Raw genomic sequence first — 25,625 nt, 5'->3', positions numbered from 1 at the left:
CTTGTGTATTTTCTGTCCTGTTGTATACTTGTGAAGCACCTTGTGACTGGTGTCTGTGAAAAGTGTTATATGAATAAATGTTGCTTGCTTCACGTTGGGGAATGTGCAGTTTGTGGGGAAACAGCGACGCCTATTGCTCATTTAGCAAAATTACACATGTACAGTGAAAAGGCCTCTGTTGGAATAGACAGATGGATAGATGTACTTTGTTTATCACCTTTTTTCATCTTTAACGGACGTCTCTATCGCTTTTACACAAACTGGGTGGTGCTTATTTTAGTGACCATCTCTAAAAATGTTTAATCACTCAGAAACAAATGTATGAACCCACCAGTAGCATTTTATTCAGGCCATCTGCAGGTTCCTCGCTCGCCATGTTCTGACAAAATTCAACCAAGAGCATTTGAATCAAATTGTGATTTCTATGGAAATTATCATTTCAGGCATTTCCTGTTCTAGTTCAGTTTCTGAAATCCCTGACTTCAAGACAGGGACTAATAAAAGGAATAATCGACATTGAGCTCAAAACTCAGACTAAACAACAAATAATCATGTCCAAAAACTGTTACTCTACTCCAGCCCTGGATTCAAAATTGGTGGTCTGCAGTGTTGTGTATACTGGTTGGCTCATTGCAGACCTTTAACATACATTTTATTGTATGACAGCATGTAATGTACAGATGATGTTTGTGTTAGACTACTTTAAATAAGATATGAAAAAATGTATTCCTTAACCTGGAAATACATCTGAAATGATTCCACGGAAAAAATAAAATTTCATACTTTCCACAACAATAACAAGAGACAAAGTGAAGCCCATTTATACAGTTTATTGATAGCAAAAGATCTTTTTTTACTCCTGCATCTTCTCAATGGTCTCCTCCTTGTATTTGCCCTTCTCCTTTCCATCAGCGCGAGACTTGGCCTTGCGCTCCAGGATCTTCTTGCGGTCCTTGTCCAGCTTTAACCTGGTGATGACCACCTGCAAAAACAAAAAAAATATAGGATTAGTTAACAGGTCTCATGATTTCCTTTTGGCAGTGGTACCAATGATGCAAAAAAACCCAAACGCATAAAACTAATCACTCAAATCTGCCACCTTTACGACTCATTACAATAATATTACAGGCACGACAGACATTTCTAGTTAGACTTGCAGTCAGTCTAACTAACATCTTCAGTAAATGTCTGAGAAAATTAGTTGTATAATCAATAAAGTACACAATGTGGTATCATTAAAAGCCCAAACAGGCACACACTGACTTCAGATTGAACCTAATGAAGTGATCTCCAACCATTATAGTATTACATTATATTTCAGCCATCACAGTTAAGAGTGGTTACCTCTCTTCTTTAAATTTGGGAGGGGTTGAAAAAGCCTTGCTTGTTATTTGTAGAATTTTTAAAAAATATTATTCATGTGCTCTTGTTATGCATACAATGCTTCGACGGTAATAAAGTTTATGCCGTCAAAGGAAAAATGGCCTACTACTATGAAACTCTAAAACTCCAAAACTCCAGACTTATTTAAAACTGTAAATATTAGTAAGGACCAGTAGAGAAAGTGCAGGTGCACACATTTACACCAGGTATGCTAATTCCAGGGCCCCTTGTGTTGTGAATGCTTTTCAAACAGTTTAGTGTTTACTGGAACACTAACACAGTAAGGAAAGCATTACTGCTTCAAGTTTTCCTGCTGTTGCCTTCGCGGAGCCATATACTCTACTGGCAGCACCAGCAGTGCAGACTGACTTGGCCAGTTCACATGTACCTGTGTGAGCAAAGCACCACTGTACTGTGCCGTTTTCACCAATCACAGCCTAGTCTGACTAACCAGATGTAGACTGCTACATGCCTCTTCTCGATTTCAAAATCCCATTTTCAAAGGGAAAGGACCTAAGAGCTAGCGACACACACACGATGGCAACTTTTGATTGAAGATTTGAAAAGTCCAATCACAAAGTAAACATACTTCTTTTGGCTAGGAGTGTTTCTTTAACCATTTCAATGACCGATGGCCACATGCAAATACAACAAATTCCACAAACACTGTTTTGCAGGGGCACCTGCGCCAATTGGATTTAAGAATAAGCAGCATGGTAGAAAGAGAGAGGGAACTTTAGGACTGGCAGGTTTGCTGAAGTGAGTTGAACAAGAGGATCGTTACGGGAACTCGTTCATCACTTTGACTTGCTATAGACTGAAAAAGCTCAGAAGTTACTAAACATTAACAATGGCCCTGCTTGAACCCTGGTAAGCAATGGCCGTGACAGTGAGTGTTGCGATACAGCGTCTCTGAAAAAGAAGCAGCTTCGTTGAGTTCTGATATCATTAATATTATTTGGTAACCTGTGTTTTTGTTATCGAAATGTCAGGTTTCTGTAAAATGTGAAATAAATACTACATCATACTAAACCGCTTTTTCCTTTTAACTATGAAAAGTTCAGCGTGTCCATAACAACTTGTTACACTATCAAACCACCTTGTTATTTATAGCCTTCATTTTGAGTTGAAAATTAAGTGCATATTCACTGTAATTAAGTTCCCAGTTAAGCACACTGACAAGACAAGGTGGCGAATAAGCGTTTGAAAGACTAGATTATTTGATGGATCTAATGGCGCCATCAAGTGTAGAAATCCAGTTTACAACTAATGGTCTTACAGTTTCAGAACCTGGAAACCCAGGCACAGATCTATGTAAATGTGATGGACAAAACATTAGAAACTCTTTAATACCACTAACGAGGCCGGCCATGACAACTACTTTTTGTTGCGCGATAAATTGTCCCAGAAATTATTGCGATAAACTATATTATCGTAATTTTAAGACCATTTTTTGATACTGAATCATTTGAGCTTGTAGTAACGGCCTAGTGGTCGTTGCACGTGCAAGTCCAACACAATTTGTGTTGCTGCTGGCAGAAATGTGATCCAAAGTTTAGACTCGCGTTTTGGCTCAGACATGGTGCCTTTAGAAATCCCTATTTTCTGACACTTTACAGACCAAACCAGTAATTGATAAATCATATGACGAGGAACAAATGAGAGGATAGAAGCAGCTAGACTTGTTAGACTGTTGTTGACATTCATTCTTTTGTCAACAAACACGCATGTAGACACGATGGCTAATATTGAGGTAAAAAAAGATTGAGTTCATTTTCATGTATCATACGGATAGTCAATAACGTAATTACGTGACAGGCCTACCACTAAGTACAGCCTAAGATCACCACGGTTGAAGCAGCACCTTTGACAGTTTATAAAAACTGAACAATGTTGCACATACTATACTGCCAGTCTTTCACGTGGAAGCATACACCGAGTTAAAACTATGAATGTGGTCCGACATTTTGTGCTCGCAAAGTTTTTTACTTGAAGAACTGACTTACAGGAGAAGAGTAAAAGGAAAATTGGTATGAATTTCCACAAGGGATTGATGATAAAATGCAGCACTACACCTAACCATTTTTTCTTACAACATCACGTCAATGACACGCCCCAAAAAATATGAGAACCTTCACACCAAATGTGAATTTCGACAGGTACATATTCAGCTTGACTAGAGAGGTTGGCATCCACGCTCTTCCCTAGTGCAGCTTACACTGTTGAGCAATGTTGGATTGACTTTTTCCACTCTTGTTTCCTCATAAGCAGGCACAACCATCAACCACGACATCATTCCGTCTCACCTTGCTGGGGTGGATGCCGACATGGACTGTGGTCCCGTTGGCCTTTTCTCTCTGCACGCGCTCGATGTAGATGACGTACTTCTTCCTGTAGACCTGCACCACTTTGCCAATCTGCTGGCCTTTGTAGTGTCCGCGGACCACCTGATGGCGAAACAGCAGAAGAAGAGTCAAGCATGTGAAGCGTCCACCTCCTACCACCCATGAGAAACTTTGAGCGAGGCGGAGCACGGTACCTGCACTTCGTCGTCTTTGCGGATGGGCATGGACCTCACGTTGTACTTCTGACGGAGCTCCTTGGAGAGGGGGGAGGACATGATCTTCCTCCTGATGTGCGAGGGGGCATTGAAGTGCCTTTTGCGGTTCTTGCGGCGGGAGGAGGTGACAAACGGATTGAGCTTCATGATGCTGAGGACAGAACAACACATACGGGATATTAGGGAAGTGTAAAGCTCCACATGAACAAGACAGACAGGCTACATGTGTTTAGCATGTTATCGTTCCAACTAATACACCTAACGCCACGAAATGAGCGTCACGCGAAGTGATTCGCATCGTAGTCTCTTCTCCTGCATGAATAACACATCACCACGCCGAACACGAGCTTCACACGCCAGGCGTTACAACGTCGAGCTAGCCTCAAAACCCGAGTGCCAAGCTAACGACACAATGCTAACGCGTTAGCATAATACAGCAAACTTGGCTGGAGCGAGTTCCCCCGAGCCGTTATTAACTCGAGCAGTACTTTCAAAAACGCGACATGCCAGAGTGACACCCCCGAGCACACGAACACAGACGAGTCTTAATCTCCAGCAGCAGGAACCGAGCACCGTCACCACTCGTAGCCGACATGCGGACGCTGCCGTAGCGCACAGGGGGACCAAACTCTGAGGGGTGTTATTAACTCATCTATCACACACGTCGGTTCAATACTGGCCGTACTTTGATGGCGACAATGTTTAAAACGTGCTTAGGATTTCATATGGGTGCACATAGACATTCAAAGGAGGATGGATGTTGATAAGTTTTGTGAAATTATCGGCAGGAATGGTGAACGTACCCTTAGCTCCTCTATGGCCGGCGGAAAAGAGACTCGTGTTGTACTTCCGCTGGCATTAGTTCACACTCAAGTCTCGCGAGATGTCAGAGGAACGAGGATTAAAACCTTAAAAACACACACAAACAGGAATATGAAATAAATGAATGGAAAACGAGCCGTCACTTTCAGTCAGCATCAACATGTTTGTACGGTGCTGAGTTAAATCATGGGGGGTTATTGTCAAGCCCCCCCCCCCCCTCCGTCAATCCCTTTTAACGATCCTGCATTTACATAAAATCAAGTTTTAATTTTACAAGCCGAGGCTACTCTTCCAAAAAATCACCACTCGTTTTAATTATTGTTTTTTTCTTACAACTCTAGATTTGCTGTCAATATGATTTATTGCCAAAAGATGGCGCAAAACCCAATTAATTGATATACTGGCCCGCCGCTATTCCGCTAATAAGTTATGTCTATGATTTATATAAAGTGTTGGCCTGTGCTCATCACACACTGTAGCAAGATGATAGTTTATTTTGTGCCACGACGAAGAATGAATACATGGCTTCCACAATAATTCTTAAAATTCAACATCAAGTGTTTGGGGGATTCATTACATCATTTGGGTGATTGCTCCTTTGACTTTAATACACCAACAAACACAATGGGGAGGTGGGTGGCTGGGTGTTTACACCGGCAGACCACGCACATACTGACCTTCCGTCAGTGCAGGACAGAGGCGACCCCCTGTCCTGCCCTCACTCCCAACTCCATCCTCTGAAGCGCAGACACACGCGAGCGGAGGCGCGCTGACACACCGTGCGCTGTTGTGGTTCCCCGGGCGGCGCGCAGTTTCACCGGAGCCCGTCTGCCTGCGCTGTCTGCCTGCCCGTCTGCCTGCGCTGTCTGCCTGCCTGCCTGCCTGCGAAAAAGTGATGCTGTCATAGCCCCCTGCGCCGCGGACAGAGAGCCTCTTCCCCTCCCGCACCCCCCCGGATCTCCTCTGGCTGGCTGTCGCGGTGGCAGTGCGGATGTGGAGCCCGCGACGCAACGCTTTTCACCCGTCGGCAAGCATCGGAGAAGAAGATGAAATGTTTTTCCCGTTATCTCCCGTACCTCTTCCGCCCTCCGAGCACCATCCTTTCCTCCACATGCCACACCGAAGGTAGGGTGGGACGCCGAGGAAGCTGTCCGGGGGGGGCTGCGAGTTGCTTATACTTTGAGAATGTGACATGAGTGTTTAGACCCTGACGTGTGCAGTGTGCATGTGTGCAGAAGTTAGATCGGCCAGTTGCAGGGAACACACGAACCCACTGCAGATCTGTCACAGTGCATGAAGTTGGAGTCGACATGAGGCAGATGTAAAGATCCCTGATGCCAATGCCCCAACGTGTTTATGTGTGTGACTGTGTGCCTGTCTTGTGTGGGGAGAAGGAGCCTGCTCCCTGATTTAGTTTAACTCATTCTTGCTTTTCACTATAGCTGTCAACACACAGGCATGCAGCACGCCAAGAGAGACACTCAGTTTGTGGAGTTGCATGACAAGTATCCCCGTTGCCACTTGCTCTTGGTTCCTTCATTCACTTCACCCGCTCACACTTTGCCTATAGTCATCTCTTAGACACCATGTATGGTAATAGGCCTTTCTGGGTCAATTCAGAGGATGACATTCCCCTAAAATCTTTCCCACCTTACACACTGGGTCCAGAAAGAGTGGTTTACCTGGAGTCGTTCAAAGGGAACAACTGAATTGACCCCCGGCCACGATAGCAATCAATGAAGTTCATTAAAGCTTGTCATCCTGCAGATTTTTTTGCTGTCAACCATGAAGGGTCTGTGTGTTTGTATAACCAGCCATTTACTAGGTCATAATGTGGAGACAGGGCCTCTGCATTATTTAGCTTTGCATGGTTGCCCTCCTTCCTGTGCTCGCTCTGCCCTCAGTCCTCAGCCCTGTGGCACAGAAAGGAAGACAGTGCACCGTAAAGTTCAGTATGTGGTGGTCACAGCCAGAGCCCTTCACAGCCTGTATACAGCTGACCCATATATCGTATATACTCAGTCAGGAGGAGGACCACTCACTCACTCACTCACTCACTCAAAACAATATTTAGCCATTCAAAGTATAATTCAATTGCTCTTGACATGTTGGATACATTTAGGCTTCAAGGTTTAACAGTGAAAGTGTATTTATTGACAAAATATTGCCTACATGATACAAAAGAAATTTTCCATCTCTTAACACATTACGCAAAGCAGGAGTCACGCAAAACAACAGATTCTTACTTTCACAATCAAGATATAAATGTATTACAAAATAAGAATATAGTATAAACATAATAAACAAAAGAGAAGAGAAAAGGAAATGTATATGGAGCATTTATATTCATGAATTCCATGCAGTATAAAAGCTGCAAGAAAAAAAAAGGCATAAATCTCCAGACAATACTAATGAAAAGAAGAATTACTCCTGTTGGAAAATTAGAATTGTGTCATTTAAAACAAAAACATGAAGCTCACTAAAGAAACTAGTCTATCTGTGACATATTTTCATGATGGCATCATAACAAAAGCAAGGGCATATCTTAAAGTGGTCAAAGTATCTATCCACTCAAGAAGACTACAATATGTGGTTGAAAATAACTGTTTGCAAAGGGTCAAACACAAACTTTCACATTCAAGCATTCTCTTTGGCATGTGGACATCATACTATATGTACAATATCTCTATTCTAACAGCTGCTTATGCTTTGTTTAAAGGTAATGTTGATGTGACATTGAAATCACGTGAGCAGTTTGGCCTCTGCCTCCCTTTCTCAAACATTTAAATCCTAAACCACCAAATGTGAGTTTCCAGATTTTAAGGGGTGAAGTCAACAAACACAATCCTTTTTTCTCGCTTCCTTCACGCTCACTCCCGCTCTCTTAACTCCATCTCCGACTCTTAGCCCCTCCGATCGAGATAAGGGAGTGGTGGATAATAGAGGAAGTGATAGATCGGTAAAGACGTAGTTGCAGCGCCCAGCCACAGCGAAATGATACATGATCCCAATGCTGCTCTCTGTGTGGAGAAATACGAAGCAGTTGAAGGTAAAACGCGAGAGCGAGAGATGTCTAATCTCATGTGTTGCAGGCCAGGAGGGTGTTATGACACAGCAGACGACCTTGGAAATATGATGTGTAAAAATAATTGACACAGGCCATCTCCTTTGCATGCTACCTGCTCAGGACACAGTATGTGTGTGAATGAGTGCCAACAATGTAAGAGAGAAAAAAACAGGTGTGAGCACAAATGAGTCTATGCAAGTGTTTTGGTGTTGCATGGAACTTATTGCCTCCGGGGTTTGCCTACGTGTAGGGTTTGCACTTCCTGTCGTGACCTTGTTACTGCGTTTTGCCCCACCGTTAGACCTGCAGGTCTGGAGGAGGCTGCACCGCTCCGGCCCTCCTTGTTCCTCACATTCCCCCTCCTTCCCCCTCCAACATCCCCCGGCATTCATGTCCGCCCCAGCTGAGCAGAGTTCACCCCAGGGAAGATGAGTGTGCAGTTACAATGTTGGTGGAAAATACATTATATAAGCCCTGTGCCGGACAGAGAGTGAGAGAGAGAGTGTGTGTGTGTGTGTGTGTATTTTCTTTGTTTATCTGGGCCACTGTGGAGAGCAGTGTGCCAGCATCACTCGGATTCACCTGGGTTCTGTCTATGGGGGACACACAGCCAGCCTTTGACCGCCTGTGCTTTTTAAATGTGTGTTTGTGCTCCTCTGTTAGTTTTCATGGGTCTCTGCGTCTTTTATATATATATATATATATATATAGTTTTTGTTCTTTCATCCCCCAGTGTTCTCTTTTCTCCCGTCTCACATCAGCCTGTCAGCTCTGTTGTGATGGATTAAGTCTTAAAGGTTCCTGATGGCTGTGGGTTTGCATGTGCGTCTCCCTTCTTCTGATGTCTTTTGTTTGAGTCAGGGAAAAATGTGCGTCCCCAAACGACACCTTGCCACATCTCACGCTGCTATCACTCAACAGAGCCGGTCCTGCCTCAGCGTCCTCGTCCTCCTCCGTCTCGTTGCCTTATAGAGTCTGGGGGCATCTCTGTGATGCATTCTTTGTTGAGTGGGACAAACAGAATAAAGTGGTGAATATTTAAGATCAGATCTGTGACAAAGTCTTTGTGATTTCATGGCTACAGCCGCCATATGGCGTGTTTTGTGGTGTGTGCGTGCGTGTGTTTATGTGTATTTGTAAATGTGTATCTTTGCATTTTTCACAGAGTGCTTTATTTATAAGAAGAGCTTTGAGCTTCTGATGGCAGTGCCTGCGGGGGAATTCTGTCGGCATTCTGACAAGGCATGACACCGAGTCTGAGTTTTATGTGTGTGTGTGCTGTTATCATGCATCCCACAGTGTTGTTGTCGCCCTGACAGACACCCACTTCACAGCTCAGAACACACTCCTGGTAGTCGTCCCGCCCTTGCATGCCGCTGGGGACAAACACCCTACATTCACAGACTCGTACATGTGACTGCTGCGTTTGGTCTGGTCAGCTTTTCTGCGCAGAAGGGGCCATCAGAGGGATGCTGAGAAAGATACCGCCGCTGAGAAAGGATGAGATGAGAAGAAGTGGTAGCTGTGAAAGACCACTTTGTGTATATTAAGGTTGTCAGGCTAGTTTTGCTCCGCCCATGAACAGCTACTGCTTCATACGTCACCACTGAGCAGGATAACATGTTGAGAGAGATACTGTCCTTAAAGGGCAAGTCAACTCCAGCTATTGAGTATTGCACCCCAAGTGAAACATCTCCACTGTCAGTCTCCAGTGTTAGATCAAACTTCAAAAACACTAGATCCTGAAGCATTTTTACAGGCTGGAAAGTATTTTGCCTATGGCAACTGAACTGTACTTGATGTGTAAAATCGCGCCCCCTTTAAAGTGGAATCTACAGACATAAGCTCTCATAACCACTGCTCTGCTGAAGTGCCCTTGAGCAACACACTTGCCTACTTGCTTCAGGTGTCCTGCTACACGACAACTTGTGGTGGAGTTGCATGAAAAGACAACTTCCCTTCATGGAATAGAGTAGAATTTCAACAGAGTTGTTGCTGCTTTTAGAACGAATCGATTGAAGCAGTGGCAGTTGTTTAAAAAATGACTTGCCTTCTCTTATTTCTCCAGTTTTTGCAAGGGGAGAAACAGATTAGACTTGTCAAGGAGTCGACGAGCACAGGTTGTTTTTTTGCAATAAACTTCAAAACTGTGCTAATTCATAATTGCATAGAAACAAATATGGAAAAAAAATAATCTCCCGACTCTGCAGGTACACTGAGCTGTTACTAACCCCTTGCTCAAGATTTACAACAAATAAGAGTCCACACACTCCACGTTTTTTTAATAATATCAAGCGACGCCCTCTCAGGTGTAGGCAACCAGCTCTGTCGGCCTCTCAACAACAGAACTGGAAGACACGTGGAGAGAATTAGAGAGGAAGGTAGTGAGAGACAGGACATGGGTATAGAGAGACTGTCACCGAGCTTAATGGAGCGATTTAGAGTCTTTCAGTTCATTGTTTTGGTTTTCAAGACCTGCAACTGCACTGTTTTGGTTCACGTTCTCGGCACTCAACAGTGCCGCTTCCAGCTGCCTTACATAAAACCACTACACAACTACTGTACGCTATCTGTCCAGCCCCAAACAACAAAGAGACAAAAATAAGCCACTAGCTTGTGAACATGTAGATGAGCATTTAAAGACAAGTAGTAAGCACATTTTGCCACATCAAGTCAATACAATGATTATATGTCAATGCTGTTTGAGAAATTTGTGTTTATGAATTGTGGTTGAAAACATCAGTTAATGCAGGTTTAAAGGAACATGCGTTTTTCTCCCCATAGTTCAACTAAGTGCTGCACAGATGCTGACATTCATAAGGTCCTCATTTATCGGCCAGATATGATTGAGCGATTCCACATTGGTTTTTGTTCGGCATTGATGTTAGAAGTGTAGCAATATAGTTGTATAAACCCTATTGCTCGAGGTGCCTGTATGCTCGGACCATGGCTCTTGTTGTGGTGAAGCTCCTCACAGGTTACATTACTACATGTGTATTGCATCAGGCACTTACAATGCATGGTCTGTGATGGAGTGTGCACCCTCCTGAAGCTGAAAGATGGAGGCAGCACTGACAGGGAGTGCAATATGGGAATTGGCTGGTTCAAAGTGGAGCAAAAGGGAGAAAAATGCAATCAAAATGTCATGTCACGTTTAATCGATGCATTGTGTGTAAGGTCTGAAATGCAAATGTTTAATCCCTGGTTTGCCAACTGGGACAAACTGGTACTGGGACTCAGAATGAAATGTAATACGATGAGGGAAAGCAAATGGGTGCCTGTGAGACAGGAAGTCAACTCAAATGCCGATGGTATATGCTTTGGAAAATGGTGCGCAGCAACATTTCATTAAGTTTAAGTGGTGCGTGGCGGCCACTGAATCCCATCAGGTGGATGATCTCAGGAACCTGTGGGAACTAAAATGAGCGTGACACTCTGTCTCTCGGTGGAAAACAACTCACCGTAACATATCAGTCTCGTTCTCACACAGCACTCATCCGCAGTCTCACTTCAGCACAAACACTTCCTGCTAGGTCTCCACAGTAAGTCTTCATGAAAACAAAGGAAGGAGAGAGCAGTCACAGTATCACTGAGACTCCCTTCGCTCTTACAGCCTCACAAAAGGCATATCGTGCGTATCATTACAGCAAACGCGGTGAAGCAGGACTTCTGTCTTCTGTCTTTTATTTATCACGGATTCACAACATGTCTATCCAGTGTTAACTGTTGCACCTCTGGCCTGGAACGCAACGGTGAGCCTCAGTGTTTTGAAACCCCTGTGTTACACAGCATTGACTAAAATCCCTGTTGGGAGCTATAGAGCCAGACAAAGAGGCTCCTTATCGAGCTGGACTGCTGGGCCTTTGCTCTGGCTGGCAGGCTGTGGTGCAGAAACACAGCTTCTATTGGAAATGTGGTATATATAGAACATCAGGATGGGCTTCCTTTTTCTCTCTGGCTCCCCTCCACCCATCTGTCTCTGTGGTTGTATAAAAGGTCCTGACAGGTTGTTAATAATAATAAAAAAATTCAGGGCGCATTAAACCCTGGCATATAGCAAGGTCTCTACATCTTGTATTTAATCTGAAATCAGTGTTTGCAGTCAAATGTATCAATGAAATAAATAATAGCAGAGGGACACATTATGTCAATGTGATACAGTAGCAAATGTTCTTAAATGTGGTGACGCATGGTCTCGACTTTCAAGTCTGACTCACGAAGGCTGAGCTATAAGAAGTGTTTTGGCGATACACAATGGACAAAAAGGTTTTCTTGTTTGAACCACAGCATTTTGAAATTGTGAAGTTGGCTCAGAAATATAGACTGCCTTGGAATTTTTTTAATGAAGTCGTGCATAAGCGGAGAGGAGGATATAAAGCTGAGAAGAAGAACAAAATGGTACAATAATAAAACACAAAGTATCACAGCAAAGGTCAAAAGTGGAGTAATGCAACAGATAGAAAAATAAATTCAACAATATACTTTTGGCTCCAGGGAGATTTACTGTGTGTGTGTGTGTGTGTGCATTGCAACTGTATTTAAATCATCATGAGTGCTGCTGGGAGAACTTCTATACACGTGCCCAGTAGAACATCGTTTCCCATGGGGCCATCTGTACCCCAGTCGGTACTTCTGCAGTGATAGAGCGGGAACATCCAGCTTCTTTCAGTCTGTGTGATGGTTGGACAAATACAGATTGGACCACATGTATTTAAAACCACTTTGATATAATTATATAATTACTTTTAAAGCAGCTATATCGATATTTTTACATAATTGATGGCTCAAATGACTACTCGCATCACTCCACAACATATGTCCTTGACATTTCCTCCTGGAAAGTAAAGGCTGCAGAGAGAAAGGTGCATTGAGAAAGTTGTCCCACAACACTTATTCGGCGTGAGTAACACTTGACTCCATAAGTGTGAGCTGTGATTGCACTGGACAGGTCACTATAAATGCACTTTCTGACGACTGATGTCAGGGTGGATGAAAGTTAAAAGGAAAGGCAGGAGAGCACGCAGCCCCAGATGTTGGTTCCCTATCTGACTTCTCAGAGCTCCCCCTGAGCAAGTCTCCCAGGAGAGCTGAGACAGATGAGCAAAGACCCACACTGGCCTGACTCAAGCCCTATAGGGGGAACAGATAAGGGGGGGGGGGGTTCTAAATTTGATTTCCTCTGCTGGTTTCACACCCATCATGGCTTTGAAGGTTAGTCAAAGGGCGATTCATCGACTCACACACACATATGAATAATTACATACTCACATATACCTAACCAGGATGCTATACAAAGTCAAAGGTTGCAACCAGAAGTGAGAGATAGCGCTGCCATCGGCTCTCAGTATGGTGGACAGTTTTACAAGTACTGAGTCACTGCTGGAGGTTTTTCTCTGCTGCCAATAGAAGCACAACCTTTTCCCACAGAAACAACGACTGTGATCCAATGAAATCTTTCTGTAGGCACCCCTTTATAGTTTTTTGGCATAGTTTTTCAATATCCCCTCTGAAAATAGCCATCCGTTGTTGCAGAGTCATCACAGTCCCGTTTGTACAGAAAAGCCTGAGTAATACGGTCGATACGGATACGGAGCAGGGATCAAAACGAAAACTTACTCTGAAAGCAGATTGCTGTTTACGAGCTGTTTGTTGTGTTTTCTTTTTGTCAGCACCACGACAGAGTATAGTAGTGTGTGTTTGTGTACAGTATGTGTATGTGTGTGTGTGTGTGTGTGTGTGAGAAAGAGAGAAAGAGAGAGACAGATGGAGATACTTTATCTCTTGTCATGCCATACTATAGTGAAAGCTTTTACTGTTCTGTCTAAATGGTATCCTACATACGAGACACTGGATAAATAATGTAGCCTAATGCCACTGTATGAGGCAGAGACAGCAGCAGTACATGAAGTACTAGCCCGTCTCTCCTTCCTGTCTCTTTTACACTTACTCTTGCGCACACACACACACACACACACACACACACACGCACACACACACACGCAGTACAAAATACACACCTGTCTGAATGGATAGATGGCACATGATGCCACATGACGAGTCATAAATCAGCGAACCAATTCTCTCTCTGTCTGCCTCGGTCGTTTTTATGTTTTTTGTGTTTCACTAGTTTGAGACTTATGATGTTGAAATTTTGTGATACACAGCATCTATATGCAGCATACCTACACCGATTCACACAGCAGGATACAACTTATTTATAGCTGTTCTTGTTATTATGCAGCAGAGGAATATGGTGAAGTACCCCTGTGTGAATCCTCATCTATCTCACACAGTATAATACTCCATAAAGTACTTGTAAGACTCGGGAAGTAGCACAGACTGGAGTAGCGCACACACACACACACACACACACACACACACACATACACACACACACAAAACAATACGCTTTGATATAAATGGCCATACAGGTGTCCCATCAAATATTACACAAATTATAGATAGCCTATTCTAGCATTTAGCTCAAAGCACCACAGAATATTGCCTCATAGAGCTACTAGCAGGCTTGTATATTATCTCTACTGTAAGCACACGTTGTGTTATCCGTTTGAGTGGATTTGACTCTGAATATCTGATTTATAATTTCTTCTTTTTGTAAATGAAATCGTTTTGGCAAATTTGTTGACCGTTTTTTTCTCACTGGACTGGAACCCAAACAGATATATAGTCCGATATAAATCATTTAAATTATCTTGCAGTCAGATAGCAGCCAAATCTCAGTTAAACTCTAAAATGTGTTGATGGGCAGAGAACGTTTGCTCCCATTCTGTTATATATGAGCCTTGTTCAGTTCTCAACATTGGCTCCTAATGATTATAGCTCACATTGATCCAACCAAATTGCTCTGTGATCCACCTAGTATAAAATGTGATTAGAGGCCTGGTGTGTGACAATGTACAATACTGGGCCTAAATTAAGTTTCCCACCCGCAGCCAATTTAACGCTAAGAAATTACTTACAGTAAATGTTCTTGAAGGCCAAGACCCGACATGGCTAGACCCATCTATCCTGATAGGCGTTTCTTTGGTTTTAACCACCTTCACAATGCCTCATAATACGTCGGCTCAGTGTGACATTGTGCTCAACTATTTTTTTAGTGGCCACTTTGGCAAAACTGTATTTGGGAATAAAGCAGCTCAGGAGAGCAGTAACACCATTGTGATTTAGATGGCTGCAGACCGTCGGGTGTATTTCATTGAACCCATCTGGCCTGTTTGAAAGTGTTGCTGAGTCTAAAAGGGAGGCGGTCCAGCGGTGGAATACAGAGGGTGATGGATGGGGTGATGGATGCAGGGGGGGAGGGGAGAAGATGAGAGTGCAGATTTGGGGAGGGGGAAGGAGCTCTTTTCCTGCAGAGCTGAATCTCAGGCTTGGCTGCGGCACACTGCTCTGCCTGTTTTCATACCAAGCACTCCGCTCTGGCTCCTAACCAGCTTCCACTCAACCAGTGTCTCTGAGCCCCACAACCCACCCGCTCTCAGCCCACCCGCTCACTCTCCCTCCTCTTTTCCTTTCCTGATATTTTGGCTCACCCTTCTCTCTCTCTCTCTTTCTCTCGCTCTCCCCCTCTTCATCTGTCCGACTCTCATTCACTTCCTCCTTCCCTTGGCTCTCTCCTTTCAGTTTTTCTTACCTTCACTCCGTCTTTCTCCACCTCTGTCAGGCCTTTTCTTCAGCAGCCTTCCGGTGGTACAGATGGGTGTGGGTTATGGCCTCCAGGTTTCCATAGTGATACTTTGTGTCCTGATGTCATTAGTATTGACGGAGTGCAGCTAGGCCAAGCCGTCCTGGCACAGGGGCTGTTTACTGTTTACCCCAAACTTAAACCATTCACTGTGTGTGTGTGTGTGTGTGTGTGTGTGTGTGTGTGTGTGTGTGTGTGTGTGTGTGTGTGTTCGTGCATATGTGATTGTTACTATTTTACATTCAGATAGTGATAACAATAGAAAGAAAGTGATAATTTGTGATTGTCTGATGATAAAGCTCTTAGTGTGAAGCAGCGTGGTCTGATTCCAGAAGCTGGATGTGCACCAGGGAGCGGCTTGGCACAGGGGAAATGGCTGTTTCACGGAGGAACTTCCCCTCGGTGTACTTGCTCACCGCTTGATTACTGAAGCGTGTCTGTGGAGCACAACACCCAGCTCGACTCGCTGTCCCGCTCCTTCGTCGTTCCCTCTGGTTGTTTGGGTTACTTGTCTGTCTGAAGACATGTTACATGTATGTTTGTTTGGTTGTGTGACTACCTGTATGACCTCATACATCTATGATGAATACTCAGTTCAGAGGGCTGCTCCCACGTGTCCACCCCTTACCGATTGCCCTTCTCAGAGTCCTCAGCTGGCAGGTTGTGGTGTCAGTGTTGCCACAGTAATTAGTTGTGCCTGGTGTCTGAAGCCAAGGATTGCCAAAATATGGATCACATATTGATGTTATCACATCGAATGCAGAGAGAGTGTGTCTACGGTGCTCACATGCCACACATGCACAACCCTGAGCTTGTTTCTACAAAATCCTCTTTGCATCATCCTCTTGCAATCCTTCATGTAGAAAATAGGATTGTCCTGGGATCCAGAAAAAGACACTTCCTGTATCGATTGAAATGTGAACTGTGCCTTGTCACACACACACATGCATACATGCATACGCGCACGCACGCACGCGCGCACGCGCACACACACACACACACACACACACACACACACACACACACACACACACACACACACACACACACACACACACACACACACACACACACACACACACACACACACACACACACACACACACACACCATGACCAGTATGTCACTAACCTAAAAATCCCATCCCATCCTATGTCCCAGCTGGGGACATAGCTTTTGTCCTCAAAAGGCTAAAGGTGGCCTAACCAATACACAAATACACACACACACACACACACACACACACACACACACACACACACACACACACACACACTTATTTCTTGGTAAGAAATATTATTGATCCTGCCTGAGTATAGACAGTAGATGATGGTGATCATTGCCCCAAAATAGGTGTTATTATATTAGGTATTGATGTTGTATTGACTTTGCTTGTGGGATTCATTTGTACCATTGCATGTCATATTTCCTTCTGGCCAGATGGTGGTGCTCTAAGATCAACTCTTTTACATGATGAAGCCACTCAAGCTCTGCTTCATCTGAATGAGGGTATACATTGTAAAAGATAGATAGATAGATAGATAGATAGATAGATAGATATCATGGTGTAGACACAATGAAGGGACATTACATCCCATTACGAAGTCATTAAAATGATATCTTAAATGATGTTTTTTCATATTTACCTCCGTATCGTTTCGTATCAAAGGAATAACGCTTTTTGACCGACAGCCAGCCTGACACACAGACAGATGGACAGTCCACTTTTGCCAGCCAGTCTCCTCACTCTCTGCTATGTCAGAAATAGGAGAACTGTGAGTCCCCGAGGCCGCTTTGCATCGGAGATCCCTAATGCAGGATCGATCGGTGGAGCAATAGAAATAAAGCCGCGTTCATATTGGAAACTGGCCGCGTGAGCCCATTGACATGTTTCTATTAAAACAAGTGGCGTGAATTTATTGCCACCGTTTTAGGAGCTGATCCCACCCTAAGCTCGTCTTCAAATGTGTGTGTGTGTGTGTCTAGTTGAAAGAAAAGTGTGGATGGACAGCTTGCCACCCTGTGGGCACCACGACTACAGTCTATCTGTGATCCACGCTGGCAGCTGCTCTGCCAAATGGGATTTTCCTGGAGATTACGGCCTCTAAGTGTGACACGCTCGCATGTGTTTGTCTTTGTTGTTGACGGAGTGCGTGTGCGGACTATTGTAATGAAGCTGTGTGCTCCTTTTTTTGTGTGTGTTTTAAGTGAGTGGTGGGTGTGTATGGGTTGGGGGGGGGGGGGGGGGGGGATTTTGAGCCAAGGTGCACAGAGAACATGTTCTGTTGTCACATGGGGCTGGTTGAAACATGACTGGATGGCTGCAGGGAACCCTCTCTGGCAAGCTGCACTGAGAAGGAGGGAGGGGACTCTGGGGTCCGGCTGTTTCCACACTGCCGCTGTTCTTATTAGCAACATTAACTCTTGATGAACAGACATTGGCTGCCGGATCTGATGATTACTATACCTGACTGTACATGGCTTTTACCAGATAGTGTGGTTTTCCAGTTTCTGGGCTGTTTCATATTGATTAAAGACCCCTATACTGTAGCATTACTACGTTTTACTGCCGGGTCTATGAGTACTAGGGCAACATTTTCTGACAATTAAAAGAGTATAAAATTGTATTATCGAGGAAATAATTGGCAGACAAATAAAAATGTATATTTGAAGCTATCAACGGCTCTATAGTAAAATACCAACTTGATTTATCAATTAGTTTAGACCATAAAATGTAAGAAAATAGCGAAAAGCACAATGTGAAGACTTGTTTACGGTTCAAATCACAAATGAATTCAACTGAATATTATAGAAGACAAAACAAAAACGGCATCCAGTTAATGTGCAAATCAATCACTTGTCCAAATTATTGCAAGTTGATTTACTGTCAATCAATAAAACGGAATTTTCACAAGTGGCTTATAACGGGTATTGTGTAAAAAAAAAAAAAACGCAGTTTCCATGGTTGTGAGAAGACCTGAGGAGCATATAGCCACTAGAATGTGAAATATCTAAAGGGAAAATTGTACAGGTATCAGTAAACTCACTAAGCTTCAACTTTGAATTGATAACGTAGCTTTTGGAGCTGGTACATTGACACAGATACTGGCACTTAATCGCTGACCGACTGAGTTTTTCTTTATTTAAATTGGTACTTAATTGAAAAACGTCCACTTATTCCCGTAATATGATCATGTGTGCTTATGTGAGTTTAATTTTTTATCAACTCGTTCAGTACTCGTACTCTGCAGCCCTAGGCGTGGTTTTTAGATAGCGTCATTTAACTGCCACATATGAATTCCATTTTTTAAAAGGTGGAGTCATTTTCTGTTTGCCTCAGCGTCTGCTCTGTGAAGAGCTGTCCACGGCCCTGAACATAAGCCGCGCATGGATCCCTGGTCATTTATGGGGAGGTGGCTTTATAGTCACACACTAACCTGCTTAACCTACTTTCCTCATGCCGGTCTTTCCTCTGTCCGCAGAGAGGAAAGTGCTGTCGGATAAATATAGCATACTTAACAACGCACACGCTGTCCATCCGAGCTTTTCAGGAAACACAAATGGTGCCATGCTTTGTTGTATTCCTATAACCTTTCTTCTGACGCATCACTGATCATTCCACTAATGAAATCCAGCTCCGCTCGGAACATGAACTCCCCCGTGTTCGGCCCATTAACCCAACTGGTAGAAAACGTGTTGGGACGCGCTTGAACCTTTATTGAGATGAATATGACCAAAATAATGACATTTCAAGATCTTAATTGTCCAATTGTGTAGACAGCTGTTGTGCTGCGCTGCTATGCCACTTCAATTGCAGTTTCCTAGCAACCGGAGAGGTACAGTGCAATGATTTTCTGCTAAGTGGCGTCATTTCCTCGCAGCGAGGCGAGTCTGTATATTCACAAAACAAATACAAACCCACAATGTGGGCATGGTTCTTCACCTTTAGGCTACGGTTCGTGTGACTTTGCAGCTTATAACATTGCAACAGAAAGAAAATGTCTCTTGGTGTGCGTGTGTGTGTTTTGCGATAGGGTGCGAGCGCCAATGACATCCGTATGGGTCGCCTGTGCTCTCGAGGTGTGGCAGAGTTTATGAAATAGATGTGTTGCTGCAAACAAGAATCATTTCAGTTGATTAATTTTCATCCAAAATGCTCCGTCCTGTGATAATCATTCTACATGCATTCTTTTCAATTAATTCATTATCAGGGGATGCAGAGAGAGGGGGGCGTTGGGGGAGGGGGACAGGAGAGTCGGGGGGAAACAGAAAATCCAATCCTGCTGGTCTGAAGTCTCTACGCAATGGAGCATTAGTCTCATCCTGATGTAATTGGAATGACACCAAGAGTAAAGCCTGCAGATTTAGGGACAGCCCCTAGGCTTGATTTAATGCCTTCTACCAAAACTATACATCCATCTTTTTATCTTTCTCTGCTTCCCTCTCCCTCTGCCTCTCACGGGCCCTCCTTTCTCCTCTGTATCCCTCCCCCACCCCGTCTTGCACTCCATTCGCTCCCCAGCTACACAGCCATGCATCTCCATCGGTACTCCATTAAAAGAACAGTAGCCCCATTTTACAGTTTGTAGAGCCGGAAGGTTATAAACTCCCTGCAGAGTTTGTGTTTACCAGCATCTCACTCGCTCCTGATGGCATTTACACACTTGAATGGCTGTGTTTTACTCTCGCAGGGGTTTTTTGTTTTTAATACTGAGTAAATATCTCCAGAGAAGGGAAGCAAAGAATGGGCAGACTGAGCAGGTGTATCCAGGCCAGGGTGCTGCATCCCCAGGGTTCGCTGCTGCTCGGTCCCCTGACAGATGGACTGCCGGGGCAATCCTATTACCCCCATGTGTTTAGCTGCTCTTAATGCCAGGGTGGGTTGCATGGCTAATGGCTAATGGCAATGAATGTTCGCAGGCAGAATCTCGTGCTACTGAACGGCGATCATCCCGATCTGTTTGACAACACAGAGAAGATCTCAAACCAGTGAACAGGCAGTGAAAATGAATGTGAACCATGACGACTCTTGTGGCCCAGCTGGTGCACTCTGATACAGCTTGTCCCACCGAGGGATGTCATATTAAGACGGCTCAAGCGCTGATTAGGCTTTACTGTATATATTTCACACACCGGTTTCATGCTTGTCCAGCAAAGATGAAGAAAGTTACCTTTTTATCCCCTGGACTGTATTGTGCCATTCACTCGCTAAATTAAGGGATTTTTAAATTGAATTTTATTACCGTTTTTGTTCCTTAGTCAAAGCTTTTTTGCATCATAACAGTGAGCATTATTAGGTACAGCAGCACAGGGTCACTAGCATGGCTCTATTTTCTATACATATTTTTACATGACTTTGTATCGATGCATCGATTGGCCTTGATATTGTACTTCATTTAATCAGATTATGTCACTGTAACAACTAAATACATCATATCACAATGTAAAATACACTGAATCAGAGGACTGTATCCATATTAACCATCCCTATTCCAACCTGCAGTCACTGACTTTTACTAAAGAACATGAACTGTTGTAGAAGACATCTGAAAATGTATCTTTTACAAAAAATGTATTATAAGTTTTCTTTCCTCATCCTGTCTAGAAACAGTTTTCCGACTGAAATCCACTGAAATACTTACTTGAATACTTGAAATGTTTACTTTTTATTCATCAGCATTCAGAAATAAAATCATTATTTCCTCTGGCATATGATTGCTTTCCAACATGATTATAACATCATGCACCAATTTGCCCATACATACAATATTGTACAATTCATTTTCAGGGTATTAAAGATGTGATTTTTGTGGGCGTTTTGACAAAAAAAACTGTCAATAGGCTACGAATGACTGCTTTTAGTTGTTCCAATAATTGTTTCAAAATATCATTAGAAATATATAGGACGTAGTTCTTAAATAGATATTGTATTGATCTGCCAAAACCTCACATTTTTATGATTAGCTGGATGAAAATAATCAATATTTAGCCTATTTAAACCAGACATTATCCATTGGTCAATACATAGTAACGACTGCAATCATGGGATCTTGAGATATGAGGAAATTGTAGTGAAGGCAGGTAATAACTGTGCTGCGCAGGGGCAGTGCTGTCAAATATCTATACTGTGTGTGTAAGCATGTGCTGGTGTATGTTGTTTGGTATGCAGACAGCGTCTTTGCCGCCTGTGGCCTTACACCCGCATCCCCAGGTCAAGCAATTACCACACATCAAGGAAAGCAATTGGGCATGACTAAAATATCATCACCATGTGATTGTGTCCCTATGTTTGGTGCTGCGAGAGCCTAATTTAACCCACTTTGTCCATACGATCGAGCAGAATTGAGGACACGCTCTCCAATTCGGGTGCCTCCCCCGAGCATTTCCTGCAAGTCTGACACACGGCAGCTGGCTGCATGGTAGATGCGCTGTCACTGGTCTCTCCCACCCAGCGGAGTGGGAGATGGGGCGTAATGAACAAGGAGAGGTGAGGTACCAGAGGAGAACAAGAAGCTGGAGGTGTGGTGGAGGGGACATTAAATGAGCCATGGGTTGCAGAAACTTTGAGAAGCTCTGAGAATATGAACCTGGAATCACTTTGTCGTGTGATTTAAAAAAAGACAAATTAGTTTCCAATCACTGGTGTTACTCTGAGTCTGGTGTGTGTGTGTGTGTGTGTGGGGGGGGGGGGGGGGGGGGGAATGAAAGGAGATTGGCATATATGCACAGGGAATGGGACAGGGGGCTGACAGGGAGAGGGTGGGTGTTATTAGGGAGGCAGCATTGATCCCAGGCTCTGGCTCGGAGATGCACCCTCCTCTTATTCCTTCATTATACAGTCAAATATGTCTGTGCCTTGAAGTGCCACCCCTGCCCTTCATCTGTCTGTCTTTCCCCCTCATAATCCCCCCCACCTCCCGACAAAATCTGACAAATCTGAACCTCTCATCCTTTGTGGCATTCTCCTAAATCCATTGTTTCACTGATTTCATTTTTTGATTTCATTCAGTCCCGCCGCTCAGCTGTAACTCCGACTTCGGCTAAGTTACAGCTGAGTGGGAGAGGAGCCCTGTTTTACTACTTTTTTCCTCGTAGACCGTGTTCAAATATTGACAGAGATGGGAAAACACAGCTGACCGCTCAGTCAGATCTGAGAGGGTCAAGGATGGCCGGGTTCCTCCGCAGATTTCATTAGGGGAGCAGAGGACTGTAAATATGGAAGCATGTGAATCACGGGCCCCCGCCAACGCTCCGGCAGCCTTCATTATCCCCCTGCATGGATAATGCCCTGTAATGTATTCCGATGGAGATGGAGGTTGGAGGGTGATGGCGTGTAAAATAGCATGTGTAGGGAGGCCCTGATTTTTTTTTTCTACCAGCAGCCCGCCTCTCTCACAGCCAGAACCCCATTAGCACAGGAGCAGGGGATTGCATGTGCAAATGGTCCTGTGGATTAGAGAGCTATAATGCATTTAGGAGAGGGGGCTCCGCAATCCCTTTATTGCTACTGCAATGTGTGTTGAGGCTCGCACGGGGGAGATACCCAGTCCCTTTGTGGAACCAGAGAGATTTAGGGTAAACTGAGTAGATAGGGGCAGGGATGCGCGCGCGCACGCACACACACACACACACACACACATCAAAGATTATAGTTTGACGAGAAGCAGGCGCTTGTTGTGCTTGGTGTTATTAAACACGGCATGGAAATGAGATCTTTCCAGAAAGAGGCGCAGACGGTGGCCTCGCTAATCTAATTAATCGGCGTCTGGGTTTTCTCTTTTTTTTTTGTTGGTCATCTTATTGCTGCTCTCGCCTCTGCTCGTCTTCTCTTTTACTCAACTCATCCCAGCCCCCTCTCATTCGTGCCCTCCTGATATCTCTGAATCTGAACATCATGCGTACGTGTTTTGGACAAAATGTGCCATGTCATCATGCTCCTTATAAAACACTTCTTATAAAGCCCCTCTTGTCTTCTCCTAACAAGAGGGGCTTCTCCTGTCAGGGACACTGGATCCACGAGTGCGGGGAGGAAAGAGAGGCGGGTGGGTGTAACGCTCAGTGTGCTCTGGTAATGTATAGCTGTCCCTGCGGCAGGGTGGAGGGATGGTGATGCGGGATCCACCAGGCTTCAGAGACAAGCAGCTTCACACGCACAAGGACACGGCTGGTGGTCATCTGACTGTGGGTGAACACACAACTCTGAACTCTTCTGCTTCTCTTGGAGACCCGACTGAGACTCCTCACATTTGCTGCCTGTGGTTTTTTAAAGAGCCAGCCGTGAGGCAGCATGGGAGGGGCCGTCCTCTGCTGAAGCGCAGCAGCAGCACAGTGGGCAAGTGAAGCACAGCTCTGCGCTATCCGGCGCAGTGAGTCAGCTGAGCGCAGAGAGCGAGGGGGGAGACCGTGCCGGATCTGGAGACAGAGAGGCCAACGTACAACTTTGGGGAGCCTGACATGGAAATACCGAAGTGATCGTCGGAGCAAAGCTCGTTGACGCATAATCCCGCCCGCCCGGCTGGCACAGGGAGGGGGGCAAATCTCGCCTGGCGAAACTCAAATCCTCCAAAAAAGAGATTACGCAGAGTGCGCTGCTGCGGATTCCGCGCAAACTCCAGAACGACATTTTTTGACCAACTGCACGGGTGCACTGAGGCGATACTGTGCGTATTGTAATATGTTCGGCAGACGAAGCAGAGGGACGTAATGCGCTTTAATAATTAGTCTCTTAAATCCACTGTTGCAATCGGCGCTGTCACTGCGTCGCGGACGGTGGACCGTTGGATGCGCCCTGAGGTGTGGACAGGACCTGCCTGCACAGCATCGTCACTTCCACCCCCACCACCACCATCATCATCATCATCACCGTCAACAACAACAACACCATCACAGGTATTTGATCGCGATCGTTGCGCCGGAGGTCTGGAGCCATGACAGGCCCCCCGCTGGCCCCACGGCCCGCCTGCTGACGGCACCGGCCAGGATGGGAGCAGGTCTGCCGCGTTCAGGATCCCGAATCAGCCGATTTATCAATGGAGGAGGAGAGTGACGCCCGGAAAATCAACAACAGCTTCCTCCGCGACCACAACTATGCAACCGAAGGTATTTGAACCGATTCATGTTGAAGAACAATTATATATAAGGACTCAGTGGTCCTGTCCTGAGCTCTTTCTCGTCCGAAGCGCTGCGGATCACCTGAGGCTGTGCACAGCTCGAGGGATGCTGCATATCACAGTCGTGGGATCATCAAAGGAATCAGGAAAATGATTATGGGCCAAATATTACTGTACATGAATATCTGATGCTATTTGGCCTGCATAAAGGTATAATTCAAAAAGGGATTTAATAGCACTGTAAGCTGATATAATGATATTAAATAAGGGACATTGGGGTCATTTGATATAAACATTGTGATTGTGGGTTAGTGTGGCATCGGCAGGAAACGACGAGGTGGCTTCCACATTATAGCATGCTATTTCAGGATGACCAGCCTGACAGAGGGAAATCAGGGCTTTAATCTCCATGGACAAGGGGATAAAGCTGCTTCAGCATCTGGAGGCTGTACAGTGAGCGTGCGATGCAGTAACAAAGTGATCAATGAATTATGGAAAAAAAAAGGATCTTCCTCATTCGGTGTTCACTTGTTGAAAGATTGAGACGGAGACAGGGATGGTGGCCTGATTTAAGGAGGCAGCACATTGAAATATGGATCTCTCTCTCTCCCACACACACACACACACATTGTTACTGTACATCTATATAACCATAGAACAAAAGCTGTTTCTTGCAGAGCTATAAATGCCGCTCCTGGAACACGCGTGTGCTTCCCCCTCACTGACCACACACCATCAGCCTATTAACCATTTGATGCTTAACAGTTCCCCTATGTTCCAGCAATCAGCTCCATCTGTCTCCTGCAAGCTGCTCAGATCACCGATCCACATAAAAATGCTGATTTACTGGTAATTGTTATCATTCATCTCATTACTACCTCAGTTCCCCCGTATACTGATTATGCAGATCGGTTACATGTACACTCACTGCTGTAATCTGTGAGATAATAAAAGCACGGGGCCGAGAGCTTTTCATTA

The 25,625-nt window shown here is 44.6% G+C and overlaps 2 protein-coding genes across 3 annotated transcripts in view; one reads left to right on the top strand and one right to left on the bottom strand.

Moving 5' to 3' along the window:
• Nucleotides 1–815: 815 nt before the first annotated feature.
• rpl26 (ribosomal protein L26) lies at nt 816–4,851 on the bottom strand. Its single transcript, XM_035649652.2, has 4 exons — nt 4,747–4,851; nt 3,923–4,094; nt 3,690–3,830; nt 816–982 (listed from the first exon to the last, which is right to left on the bottom strand). The coding sequence occupies exons 2-4, from the start codon at nt 4,088–4,090 to the stop codon at nt 854–856; spliced, it is 438 nt and encodes a 145-aa protein (XP_035505545.1). The 5' UTR covers nt 4,091–4,094; nt 4,747–4,851; the 3' UTR covers nt 816–853.
• Nucleotides 4,852–5,448: 597 nt separating this feature from the next.
• The window catches only part of LOC118319337 (serine/threonine-protein phosphatase 2A 55 kDa regulatory subunit B beta isoform), a 36,174-nt gene continuing 15,997 nt past the window's right edge, over nt 5,449–25,625 (top strand). The window contains exon 1 of one of the 2 annotated variants that reach the window (XM_035649648.2): nt 5,449–5,890. In XM_035649648.2, coding sequence (XP_035505541.1) covers nt 5,812–5,890 — 79 coding nt within the window. In that variant the 5' untranslated portion in view covers nt 5,449–5,811. Of the gene's footprint in view, nt 5,891–23,685; nt 24,637–25,625 lie in introns of those variants that run through there. The other variant, XM_035649650.2, reaches the window with a different exon arrangement.

Source organism: Scophthalmus maximus, chromosome 9, assembly GCF_022379125.1.
Source record: "Scophthalmus maximus strain ysfricsl-2021 chromosome 9, ASM2237912v1, whole genome shotgun sequence".
Classification (NCBI taxonomy): domain Eukaryota; kingdom Metazoa; phylum Chordata; class Actinopteri; order Pleuronectiformes; family Scophthalmidae; genus Scophthalmus; species Scophthalmus maximus.
This window is presented reverse-complemented; position numbering and strand designations above follow the sequence as displayed.

Bases quoted from the DNA above. Each gene is read 5' to 3' on its own strand.
- rpl26 (XM_035649652.2), bottom strand. From the start codon at position 4,090: ATGAAGCTCAATCCGTTTGTCACCTCCTCCCGCCGCAAGAACCGCAAA. The intron at 3,831-3,922 runs GTACCGTGCTCC...TTTCGCCATCAG, and splicing joins GCAAAGACGACGAAGTGCAG to GTGGTCCGCGGACACTACAA. The intron at 983-3,689 runs GTGAGACGGAAT...TTGTTTTTGCAG, and splicing joins TCGGCATCCACCCCAGCAAG to GTGGTCATCACCAGGTTAAA.